The following is a 13,739-nucleotide window of genomic DNA, read 5'->3' on the forward strand; positions in this document are numbered from 1 at the left end:
ATATTCAGAAAATGTCTCAAAAGGCTATTAACAGTACTGGTGAGACAACAACCCTCTCTCAAGGACCTTATACTGCTTTTTCCAGTGTTTTTGGTAGAAATCTCTAAAGCAGGTTCCAAGGATCTCTGCTGCAAAGCAGTACAATCTCATAAAGCAGATTCCTGGTGGAAAACCCTGGCAGTGAAAGACACGTAGGTAAAGCTGAGGCTTTTTAACCTTCATTATATATACCTGCTTCAGCTTATGACACACTTAGAGCTGTTCTGTAGGACGCTTTTTTGTTTGTGTTTCCTATGTATGGACAAAGCCTTCTGTCTTGAGAAGCACACAGGACCTGAGCTCTTCCCGCCCTGGGCTTTTTGTTGTGCCCTGAAGCCTCCCCCCAGCCGTAGGTGCCCTCACCTTGCTCCACCCTTCGGCAGTGCATGTAAATGGGGGCTGGCCAGGGAGTGCCCTGGGAGGCTCCTGGCGCCCGGAGAGGGCTCAGCCAGCGGTGCGGGTGGCGACCGAGCCCAGCAGTCGTCCCGGCAGCGAGGGCAGCGCTGCCCCAGTCCCGCCGTTCCGTGCCGTCCGTGCCCGCCGTGTGAGGGCTGCCGCAGGCCGCGGCCTGGAGCGGAGCGCTCCGCACTTTGCCTCCCGCTCAGCCTCTCCCGCAGCACCTCACCGCTATTTCAGGCTGCAGGAAAATGTGCTGGGGAAACCGTGTTAGGTAAGTTTGCTTGAGATGCCGGGGACCTTCTCACATACTCACCATTCGTTTTAGTGTTTGTGTCTCATTAGCACAAATTTATTTCTGGTTTGATTTTTTTTCTCTCTGTCTTTTTTTTTAATTTTTTTTCCAGAGTTCTTTTCACTGTGACTCTGGTCTGGCAGGCTGTTCATTTAGAAAAAGGTAAGGGAAACTTCATGTTTCTGCCCGCCTCGCCGTGTTTTTCTTACACATTTACGGTGTGCTTTTCTTCATTACAAACTACTCTTCCCTTACATATTTGCGCTTCTTGTCAAGGTCCTGAAAGAGAAGAACGTAGAGAAGTCTCAATGAGAAGTCTCAATGCCACGGTACAGAAGCAGCAGCCCAAGAACGACGGGACCTCTTCTATAAATGTGCTCAGTGACATGAATCAGAGTTATGAAAGTAGAAAGCAGCAGAGTTCCAAGTCATTCGTCCCTTTCACTGGAATTACAGAGAGTAGGTATTTTTTTGGTAAACAATGACATAAAATTACTTTAAAAAATATAATATAATAATGCTTTATCTACTGTCCTGAAAGATTCCAGCCTGTTGGTTTTCTGTGGCCACCCATTTAAATTATACCCTTAGCCTATTTACTTAGTAAATGGTGATAAAAATTTAAGGTAGAACTGAAGATCTCTCAGTTGCAAAATGTATTAAGGAAAAACAAGGATACTAAGAATGAAGAAGTGTTTGGCCCTTTGTGTTTACAAGAACATCTGTGAAATTTTGTAACATTCTGTTCATTCTTTAAAATTCACAGTATTTCGTGGCCATAAAAAAATGTCAATTTTATAAAAACTGCTTGATCTGCCTGAAAGCAACGGTACTAACAGGGGGAAATGAAAAAGTATACTGTTTCCTCCTATATATATATATATATATGTATATATAAGTTTTAGATTGGCGCTCAGTCCCAGGACTCTGAGAAAAGTTTAAGGGAGCATTGTCCCCGCCTCAAGACAAAGTAACTTCCCAGTAACAAAACCTCTTTACTCAGAAATAAGCATTGCTTCCCAGTAAAAATGTCCTGTTTCTTAGTGCAATTGAAACACGCATCTGTCAAAGTGAAATATTTCACTCGAACACATGCTGCCACAGAATTTGCCAAGCATTGCTTCTTCAACATCCTGTAATCCCTAGTAGCTTGTTTCTAATCCTTAACTAAACAAACTGGGTTTAGCTGAACAAACACTCCTAACAGGCATATAATTTTATTGTCTCTAAAGACAATAAAACTAGATATCCTTAAGAGACTTTGGGAACTGGAGAGACCTGAGAAGCAAGTGAGGAAAAGGTGAGGTTCAGAGCCCCTGAGATGCTCGTTAACCTCTGTAATATTTTCTTGCAGGTAAAAAACTGAACAGACGCTGCTGCCAGAATGGAGGGACTTGTATCCTGGGGACCTTTTGTGCCTGCCAAAAGCACTTCAGTGGCAGATACTGTGAATATGATGAGCGGAAAGGGTAAAAAAACAGACCAAAACCCGAGGAAATGGAGTGTGGTGCTCAGGGTGGTTATTTTCTGTGGTGGGCTCAGGGATGTACCGAATGTCTCTCTCCCTTGTTGACAGCTACTGTGGCAGCATTCCCCACGGCATCTGGGTGCTGAAGGACTGCTGGCTTTGTCGGTGCGGCTATGGGACGCTGCACTGTCTCTCAGAAGTAAGGCGCGGAAGCTGTGGTAAGAAATGGCATTAAATCAAACATTTTTATCCCGTGGGTGACAGAATTGGCTTCTGCAGTGGTGGGGTACTCAGAGTGGCACTATGGGCACTAGTTGGACTTCTGCAGTGGGTTGCTTTGCTTCAGAGAATGCATTAGTGAGATAGTAACAAACACTGATCTTGACTGTACAGTACATCACAGAAGACACTTTCAGATGTTCATGATTCCATACAGTAGGAAACTTCCCACCATTCTAGTTGAAGATTACAGAGGTTAAATACTTCTTTGTTCTGCAAAATCTCTACATCTGTTACTTCCCACTTAACCAGAACAATTTCTACAACTAAACTAAATCCAAGCACACAAACATGTTTCTTAGATAAAGAGAAAAAACAGCAGTGTATACTGATGTGGTAGAAGTAGAAACTGGTATTATACTAGAGAAAAAAGTTGTGTCTTCTTAACACACAGAATCATCAATCATCATACATAAATGATACAAAAGTAATCTGAATCTTTTTTTTTAAATCTGTATCTCAATCTTCAGAATATTCGTGTATGAGTTTTAAGACTGAACACACTTTCTTATATCAGCCTGTGAAATTCCCTAAATAAATGGTTGAATATTTTTGGAAACAGTGTATTAACTAGCATTTAAAGAATTGCTATACTAACACTGTTTTCCATGGAGAGCTGACTGATCCAGACTGTTCTCAATACTCTTGAGAGCTCTGATAAGGATTTAATGATGTTTTCTCTTAAGTGGCAAAATCAGGGTAAAATATCCTTGCCCTTTCCACCCATAATATCTCAATCTCATCTTGTGCTTTCCTTCAGTTGTGCCAAAGTCACTACTTAGCAGGGTAAGAAAACAACAGACCTAAAGGGTTTCAAGATTCATTTGCACCCCAAGCAGTCTCTTGTTTCCTGACCAGATTCCTACCTGAGTAGCAATGCCTTGAAGCTGTGACTTCTGAGTTGTAACACCAACTCAGATGTAAATCAAAACATTAGAAAGGTGACATTCCTACCTTTGTAGCCCTAGACAAAAAAAAAAAATCCACTAGAATCACCTTTTCCTTGAAGTTTTCTGTATTCTGTATTTCTATTAAATGTGGCACACAGCTTGCTCATTAAACTCTTTACCTGTTCACCTTTGAATCAGCCCTATTTTTCCTAATTAAGGAACAAAAGACATAATGAGCCTCCCCATCCTCTGTAAAAGCAGTCTACTGCTTACTACTCTTGAGCTCAGCTTATAAAAGACAGTAAAGGTCTCAGTGGAGAGTCCCCTGAGCAGGAACTCCGTGGCTTTCACATACATGAGGGTATGGCTTCTCTGCTTATCCTAAAAGCGAAGCCCCTTGTTAAAGGAAGGGTTAAAAGCCGACATTCAGGCTAGAGTGCTTACCTCTTGTGAAGTTCTTCCTCTTGCTTTTGCTTGGTATTTACTTTTGATTATTCTGAGATTAATGCCTGCAAGAGCTGATAAGTGCTATCAGTTGCTCCTCAAACGATCATTGATGGGACATCTATTTACATCTCTCCCCTGAGAATAGTCCCTTTGATTGGCTTTAACAGCTGATATCTTTAACTTAAGTACCTGTGAGATGTCAGAGAACTTTTCAAGTATGTTGAAAATCCTTGTGTTTTCAAGAAATTTACATATTTACTTATTAACCATTTTAATTCCTTGATTTTTTTTTTTTTTTTTTTTTAAGATCAGAAATCGGAAACAGAGGAAATTATCGGACTGTATTCTAATGGCTTAAGATTACAGAAAACAGTGTTTTCAGTCACTTGCCTGCTCATCATCCTCCTGGAGTTCTGGTAGCCAGCAGTTGTGAAATTGGACAAGGGGAAATACTCAGGGCAGATATTACCCTCACCATGAATCATACATTTGATCTATGAGCTACAGAAGACTCTGCTACCTGCATGTTGGAGAGAGATTAAGATGTATTAGCTACTGTTTAAATACTTGGGTTATTATAAATTCAGATTATATGAATGTGAAGTATTTATTATTATATTATTATATTAATACTGCTATCAATGTCTGATTCTCACGATTCTTTATTTCCAAAATACTGCTCTTCCAGTGGAAGCAAAACTCCCTCAATATGCTATGCCTGAAGTATTGTAAGTTATGGTAATTTCTTTTGTACACAGTACAACTCTTTTAACAAATAAAACTGATTTCATTTCTGAAAACTTATGTTTAACTTTATTTAAACTTGAAGATTCTTATCTACCATTTGTCATTATATTTTATCTTCTAAGCAAAATGCAGGGTAGAGTGACCAAACGGAAATTTGTCAACATAAGGAGGAGTTTAAAAGTAGAGATCTCTCAAACTCTAATATAAAAAGAACTATAAAAGTTACATAGTCTTTCAGGTTTTATTCTTATTTATTACAGAAAAATTGTATATATGCATAATCTGTATGGCAGGAATCATATTATATTAAGAACACATAAGTGATGATTATTTGTCTTTTGGGGTTTACTTCATATCCTAGAAATATGAGTGTCTCTTTTTTAAAAAATGACAGCAAAGAGCAGCTTTGCTTAACTTTTTCTACGGCAAAGTTATCTTGATTTATATATAATTTAAAAAATAGTATATCTACACTGCAAAACACAAGATGTTTGAACATGTAAGTGCATTTTAATGCAAGTTTATAAAGCAGAAACTGGTTTGGTTTGAGAGAAAAACCTAAAATGTATCTTTATCCTTTTAAAGTAGAGGTACCACATAGAAACAATTAGATTGATAATTTTATTGACTAAAAGATTACTAGTGAAGAAAATGCTTAATAGCTTTTAAAAGTGCAATATATTTAATTCTTAAATTTTTTTTTATTTGGTGCTGAAATTCGAGAAAATTCAGTGCTTAAGCAGAAAAGGATGCAATACCAACAATATAGTTGCCTGCCTTTAAATCTATGACTACTCGTGATCAGACTTTTATAGGGAATCATTGTGTAAAAACGTATTCATGTTAAATACTGCAAGTATTCAGACTATTCCTTTCCAAACTCTAGACTTGTGCTGAGACACAAGGCTTCTCACTCTTCACATAAGACACACTAGGCTCGAAATGGTCCTTTTCCCATTATTTCACACAAACTGGTCTGTGCCCATCAGCTTCTGTTTCCACAGACCATCTTAGGACACTTAAATATCAAAGAGAACAGCTGGAGGAAAATAGTTGTGCCTTTATTTAACAGAGGCTGAAATTTCAGGAATGCCGTTGTGGAATCATCTTGGCTTGCCATAAAGCATACCTGAGAATTCTGTAAGCAATACAGCTCATAATGTGCTTCAAATAGTCTTTACTTTTTAAAGGAACATACATAGTTCAGTAAAAATACATCTGAAGTAATATTTGTTTTTTATCTCTGAAGAAAATATACAGAGCCATTAAAGATTGCAATTAACAAAAGAAAAAAGTGTTTTAATACAGGTTTTGCAACAGAATAGCTATTTCTCTTTCAATAACACCCACAGCAGATTTAATCACGAAAAACTGAACTGGAATAACTCCCTATGTAGATCAGCCTTTGTGCCTGCAAGAGACACCTTGATGAGGCTATTCATTATAGAGTTGGTCTTGATTTGCAGAATTAAAGCAACTGAAATCCTTAGCAAAGAAATATTTTCCTGTCATACCAAAACATTAGTACAGGGCATCAGATTAGATGCACGGTTCTGTTTCTACAGTCTCAAAGCATTGCAGGGGGAGCTTAGATGCATAAATAGTTTTAATTATGTCAGTACAATTTATTACTGACTCTGAATGCCAGAATTTGAAAATTTTTTCTGGAAGAAAACCAGAGAGCTTTTGTTTGTTTGATTTTAAGATAACACTTCCTTTTCTCTCTATCTCATCCTGTTGCATTCTGTTACTGGAAAATCTGAACATTCTGCTTCAGGATGTTTTTATATCAACCATACTATGACAAAATTACTCCCTCAGTGTCAGTTAGATGTGGATGATATTCATCTTGTCTTTGTGTCAGAGCTCTGGAAGCTGGTGAGGAGTAGGCAGAAGGAACTTCAGTCTGTGTTCCTCACCTACTTCTGAAGCAGAGGCAGCCACAGGAGTCTAGTTAGAAGAAAAACGTGTCTCCTTAAGTTAAAGAAAAACAGGAGGGGAAAAAGAAAAAGCATGCAGAAGCTCTCCCATGCACAGTCTCATTTGCAAATAAAAATGTAACTTAGAGGGAGGAAAACAAAAAGCACTGAAGAACAAAGGAAAGCAGAGTCACAATCTTTACTTAGGTTAAAACATTTTCTGCTTTTATCTGTCTCCAGCTGTTTGCATGAACAGATAAAAGAAAGCATTATTTTCCTCCCCTGTTACCATCTAGGTCTGGCCAACCTTCTAACAGTGCAATTACAGGCACTTTGCTAAGGTTTGTTTATAGCAAACAGCAATGCTTACTCTTCAGCCCCATGCTAACTCACAGACCACTCTGTCAAACATGGCACATCCCAGTAAAGTAGACATCTGTCGCTGCAAGTTCATGCATGTGCCTTCTCTGTATGCAGCCACATTTGAGCAGGGGGAAGACCCTCAAAGAGAAGTATTTATCAGACAGGGCCCCAGCTCCCTAGATCTTTTCCTCCTCGCAGTTGACTCCAGAACTAAAACAAATGGTGCCGCCTGCAGCTGGCCTCAGTGGCTTCACCCTTGCAATTGCCTCCATCACTCCTGGGGCCATGCCACAGCTGATAAGAGCCCAGGCTGGGGAAGAATGCGGTGGAGAGGCTGTCCTCTCTGCAGCCAAGAGTCCTGGAGCTATAGAGCTGATGCTGGGCACAGATCTGCAGGGGGATGCTGCCATCTGCCCTTAACACACTGCCCATTTAAAGGGGATTTGTTCATGTAGTGCACCAAGGTGCACACACAAACCCGTAAAAGTTAACTTTCAGGTACCAGATACTGAGGAAGTATCAGTTAAGTGTCTCTCTGAGTATGTGATGGTTATCTCTTGAGATGACTTTATTCCCATCAAGGAGATATGGATTTCTGTTGCCCCTGAGAAGTGTTAATGGTACCTGTAGGTGCCAATAACCTTCTCTCACCTAGAGAAGAAGCCATTCTAAAACAGAATTAGAAGTAATTTCCCACACTTGTTTATCCAGAGTTATTTGGGGGTCCTTTCTGATTTTAATCAGCTTATTTGAGATTGCTAAGGTTATATTTTGCTATTCATCTTTCATTATCTCTCATAGTGTCAGGCTATACATCTGGTTCATTACATCCACAAATTTCATACACCTGAGCGAATATGCAGCAACTTTATATTTTGTCTTCCATCAATTGGAAGGGTAATATAATACAACAGACTGGCTCATATGTTGAGTAGCCCTGTGAATTAGAATCACATAATCATAGAATATCCTGAGTTGGAAAGTGATGATCCACAAGGATCATCAAGTCCAACTCCTGTATCCACACAGGAGAACCTAAAAGTTAAACCATATATATAGGATCATTGTCCAAAGTTATAGGTGTACATCTCATGGAGGCCTATCTATCTACCCTGCTATCATCACCTGTAATTCACCCTCTGCCTCACCTTTTACAGCACAGTCATGTACAAGCATGGGAGACTTAACAACAGCACAGCAGCTGTATACTTGCCCTCTACAAAACTACCCAGCTCCGTGAGTACTCCTTGTGATTGCAAAACACCTTCTTGGTTAGAGAAGATAATAAAACCTGTAATTCCCTCCACGTTTGGCTGATTGGCCTTGCCCTTGGCTTATGCTGCTGTGAGGGTGACTTCTTGATAAGGTCATGAAGCTGCCATATGTCACCAGAATAAAACCAGATGCTTTATGCCTGTTGGGTCTAGCATTTGTCTTCAGGTATGTGCTGGCACAAAAATAGCCTTCATTAGCACATGTCTTCGTCTGCTGCATCCCAACCCTATCTTTACAAAAGAACAATTTATAATCCAGTCTGTGAGGCTTCAGTTCAGATATTATTTGTTTTGATGACATTTGGATGAAGTGCTGGGAATGTACTACGAGGACAGAAGCACTAGTAGGTCTCAAAAGCAAACAGCCAGAAAGACACTGGCATTATAGTTAAAGGAAGCACACTGCCCAGCTGAGCCTCTGGCAGCTGATCCCAAGGACTCAGATCTCTTTCTCTCTGACAGCTGAGATACTTCTCCGAGCTTTGCACTTTGTCTGGGGCATGGCTTGTCACCTTTCACTGGCTTTCTGTGAGCAGAAATAGACATACAACCTGTGAAGTCCAAATCAAAGGACTGGGTCTGGCAGGACTATGACAGTCATTTTCAACCCATCTGCACAGAGTTTTCTGTCACTGGACAGCAAACAGTCCTGAACATTAAATTCCTTTGTAGACCTGGCACATAACATCCTGCATCTCTTACCAGCCATGCATCTTTTTGCTTGTACTCTATGATAAGATGTTTGGATCTTCCCAATAAACAGAAAGATTCATGTGAGCTATCCTACTTATAAATCATCACAAAAGGTTACAAACTAGAATAAATCTCATATATATACCCACCAAAAAACAGATAGTTCTGTCTCTTGTGCTGACATAAATGCTCTTGTCAAATCCTAGAAAGTTTTGTGGGGAAAGTTGTTTTTCATGGTTTTGAATCACCAGGATTATGTCCTTTCAAAAAGTATGAAAAGGAGTATCAGGAAAAAAAATTAATTAAAGATAAAGAAGTGGTACAATGCTGAAAATATAATATTTGCAAGAGCATCTTTATGCAGAACAAGCAGAGTCAGGATCAAAAAGAAAAACTGGTGTCAAAGAACCTTCCCACTTGACTCTGTACATGAACTCTTTTAAAGAGTATTTCTTGGACCAAAAACTTTTTAAAAAAGACAAAAGATTATCAGACTTGTCAGGTCCCATGCTTACATGTCAGTCTTGTTCTTCCAGTCCCAGCATTATGTTTCCTCACCTCAAATTTGTTTAATACAGCACCAGTAGTGAAGCTGCTTCCTGCACAAGAAGGAAAACAGTGTGTGTACAGGCACAGCTTAATTAGCTCTGAAGGTACATTATGGAGGCCATGTGATATTAAAATGGATTGAGTTCTGTTGTCCTGTCTGTTAGGTTGCTGTTGGTTTGCTAAATCATGCCAATAATATTTATGATGCATTTTGGTAACAGAGACAGAAATTTCTTTTTGCTTTTAACATCAGTCTTTAGTGGAAGTAAGAAATACAGAAGCATGCTCCCTGCTCTGTATCTGCCTTCCACTGTTCTTCACAGAGGCTATACCCCAGCACCCTCTGTGTGGAAGAAGACTTGTGCAGGTACACTGTGCAGTACACCTCCAGTGCAATAACCTGAAACAAAAGCCAAATAAGTACACTACTATGTGTGCTCTTCTTTAATCTGAGCACACATTATATGCCTATCATTAGCTATGCTAACCAAAAACAGCTGAAAAACTTCAACTGGGCTAGAATATATGGAGGCCAAACTCCGGTCCAACAACTAGAACAGGTAAACATCACCCATGCAGGTAAAACTAATTAGCAAATATGAATTCCAGGAGCCAGTACACTCAATGTTGCAGCTTTCTCAAATAGTTTGAGTAGACAAGACCACAGAGGCATGTGTTTTGTCCTCTTTGTACTGGTATCATCCACAGTCAGACAGGTCCACTCAACCATCCAAAGCATGTTTTCTCATTTTTTTTGGCCTAGTTCCCAGATAGACCATCTTTGCTGACAAAGGGAGGTATCAGAGACATGCAGCAAAAGAGAAGCGGAGCCCACAGTCAGACAAGCCAAAACTGGTTAAGTAATCACTGCTTTAATGTTAACAGCTTAGTTAGTTAGAAATATTGCCAGTCTTAGTTTCAAAAGAAGACATCAACATGCAGAGGCAATGTAAAAACTAAACTAAAAGTCTGTTCCTGAATTTCCATGATAGTATCTAAGCAGTACAAAATTACATGGGAACAAGAGAAAAGGATCATTATTCAATTGGCATCAGTGACACCACGAATGGACTATTATATAGCATTTTGTCATCTTCTCTTTGTAAATAATACTGAAATTTGCAGAAGTTTCAGGAAAAAAATAAGCATGATTTCAGATATAAAGATAGACACTACAATGAAAAATGTAACAAATTCATTTAATTATGAAAGCAAGAATTATGAGTAACTTGTTCCCCCAGAGGACCACATGGGAAGATACTCAAGCCCATAAGTTTATTGAATTGACAGAACCATTTTCACTGCTTTACACAGAAGTATACCTCAATGCAGAGTGTAGCTTTCAAGAGGAGACAAACGTGGCAGTGTTAATATGAGTGTTAAGAATTTAGATTCATTCAGTACTTGCAGAAAGGCTGCTTGTTAAAAGTCTATCAAGCCAATGAACTGGCACTGTGGCATGCATGTTGGTGTGAGTTTGTGTCCAGCAAATGAGGGCAGCTCTGGAGCAGGCTTTGGTATCACAATCAGTGGAGGCTTCACAAGTCAAGAAAGAGAAATCTCTAAGAAAACAAAAGAAGATGAGGCGTTGTTAGCTAGCTGTGGACTGATTCATCATAAACAATAACTTTAAAAGCCACGTACATGAATTGCAATAAGCATCATTGTGTTAAAACACAGCTATATTGCTTGCAGTGTGTAGCCTCTAGTGAGCCTACAAGCCCTGACCGAGGCTGAGATTTTTCTGTGCCACTCACTGTACAAGTGCGCAGGAAGAATGAACCTGTCCTCAGCACCTCACACGCTGATGGATTATTTTCTGACAGCTAGCAAAGCATCTGCCACTGCAGTCTGGCTTCATACTCCAAGACAAAATCCTTAGCGTGCACACATTCCCACTTCAGTCATGTTTTCATCAGGCCTGTTGGTTTTACTGTTTATTTTCCATCTCCTCTGTACTGCTCCTCAGTAACAACATCAGCATAGGCACCAGTCACCAGGAGATGGCATCATTAGAAGTTAATAACACTGACTCTTAAACTTGGCAGTCAGATATAAATTTGAGACTGAATATAGCACTAATGAATGAATTCCTGAGCCTCACAGTACTCATAAAAACTAACATTCTCAAAGCAAACCATAGCAAGTATTTGAATGCAAGATGTGAATTTCTAAAATGTAATTTTCAAAAGATAAAGCTGCTATTATCTGCTGCTTTGGCTACTAATCATGTATCTCTTTATATGAGCTAAGGCTGAGCATATTGTCAATACTTAACAAAAACTGTTCTTGATATAGAATCCATGAGAGAGCTTTTCCTAGGCAATTAAGAAAAAGAAAAATCTTGGGCTGGTAAAAGGAGCATACAATTATATAAATGTTTTCACAGACAACATGTATAAAAGTTATGGGAAATAATATATAATTTTTCAAGTGGTTTTCACATCACCATTCTACTCATGTCAAATCAAACTTGCAGCAAGTGAATAAGCTTGATCTGACCTACTGCAGGGATGAGTAGTGATTCTTGTATCACTGTGCAAAGTCTTAGAGAAAGTGAAATAATTGCCTTTAATCTTACTGTTCTATCAAAGAGACTAAGGAACCCACTTGCTGGGTTAAGTGTGTCAGAAAGACAAATTATACCAGCTCTGTGTGCATGGATTCTGAGGTGTTGAATACTAATTTTAAAGGAATTTTATCAGATAGCCAGATGAAAAGAAGTAACAGGGACTTGTTACTTTTCAAGAGTATATGTTTTCCCTGGCTGCTGGCAATTAAAGTTTGACAGCTTTTCAAGATAAACATATAAAATAGGCTTGAAAATATTTGTTTGTAAAATATTCGGGTCTTAGCATATTTTATAGAGTGGAGGTAAGAAAAAAAAGATTATTTTATTTTGATAACATCATTTGGAGACACCATAAATAAGTACATGACAATAGCTCAATTAAAGCACTTCACAGAACAGTCTTATATATTGATGACAAAGAGGAAAATGTGCCAGTGTGTGAAATAACATTCCTGAGAGATAAATTTGTTATCTGTGGCATTCATTGTTTTTCCTTAACATTCTCATGCACTGACCTTGGTATTCTGCATATGTGATTATCTTAGATATAATAAAAATATTTATTTAATAATTCAAAATATACTGAAACAGGCACTGTCATATAGGCTGCCTGGTCTCTTTTACTGAATCTTTCTGCTCCTGAATACTGATGAGAACTGCTGCTAGACAAACCAAAGGTTTGCTTTAAGCTCATAAAAAGCTATGAGGAAATAGCTCTGCCTGTGAAAACACTTTCAGGAATTAAGAATAAAATGGACTAGTATGTCACTTATGCCAGAATATGTCAAATCACAGAATTATTAAGGTGAGGAAAAACTGTATGATGCTGTGGGTGGTGAACTTTCTTTTAGTGAGTCAATGAAAAGTCTGTATTGGTTGTCCATTTTCCAACTTCACACAATATCTTTAAAGGTACAGCTAGGCTAACACCACACCTGTGGAACCATTTAAAAGAAGACAGAACAAAAACCTATATGTTTTTAGCCGTTCTTCCAGGAATCTTTCCCACGTTGCTATAATACTGTCTCACTACCTATTTGTTGTCTCTTTCCCACAATCTACCTGCAAACCCACACATATCCCACAAGTGCTACCCATTCATTTCCAAACAGCATGGTCAACTCATCTTCAATTTTCATATGTGAAAGCATTTTCTGCCCAAAATGCTTCTAGCTGTCACATGGAGCTGACATGCTCACAGGTCTGTGAAGGATCTTCTCCCACAGAGGCTGCCCTCTCCTACAAAATTGATTAAAATCAAAAGATCCAAGATCTGATTTCTACTCCTTCTATAAAGAAAGGGCACCAAGAAGAGCCAAGACAGCTGAGTTTCAGGAACAGCCTGAAGAAAAGTAGGCAAAGATCATCTCTAAGAGCCAAAGAACCAGATCTAAGGGTTGATCAAACAAGAAATTTGAGTAACTCTTCTTTTAAGGTCAAGTTTAAGAGGTAATTCAGGAAAGAAAAAGTGCAAGAGCAGTAATATACTTCTAAGCCTGGAAAATGCTACTCCTCATCCTTAATCGAACCAAGAGAAATGTCATATAACAGAAAGGAATTTTGGAGTTATGGCTGAAAATTGCAACAGATGATTTTAGAGATAGTGGTAGGATGGATTCATTTTGGTTGCAGGGCCTATGCTTCCCCACAGACTGGCTTGCTGATGCTTTCCCTCTTTATTCTCCACCAGCATTTGTGTTTCAGGAAGGAATAACAACCCAGAATCTACAACTAATATGGTTTCTAACCATTTTTGAGTAAGCATATTTCTCTTTGAATGACTGGTTGTGGTGACCACAATCATGGAA

At 38.9% G+C, this 13,739-nt stretch overlaps 1 protein-coding gene across 1 annotated transcript; it reads left to right on the forward strand.

Annotated features, from left to right (window-relative positions):
* Positions 1–297: 297 nt before the first annotated feature.
* On the forward strand, positions 298–4,341 carry CRIPTO (cripto, EGF-CFC family member). Its single transcript, XM_088157010.1, has 5 exons — positions 298–709; positions 1,007–1,189; positions 2,085–2,199; positions 2,307–2,416; positions 4,122–4,341. The coding sequence occupies exons 1-5, from the start codon at positions 298–300 to the stop codon at positions 4,232–4,234; spliced, it is 933 nt and encodes a 310-aa protein (XP_088013136.1). The 3' UTR covers positions 4,235–4,341.
* The last annotated feature ends 9,398 nt before the right edge of the window (positions 4,342–13,739 follow it).

The sequence above is a fragment of the Sturnus vulgaris genome, chromosome Z, assembly GCF_052056855.1.
Source record: "Sturnus vulgaris isolate bStuVul1 chromosome Z, bStuVul1.hap1, whole genome shotgun sequence".
NCBI classification, from domain to species: Eukaryota; Metazoa; Chordata; class Aves; order Passeriformes; family Sturnidae; genus Sturnus; species Sturnus vulgaris.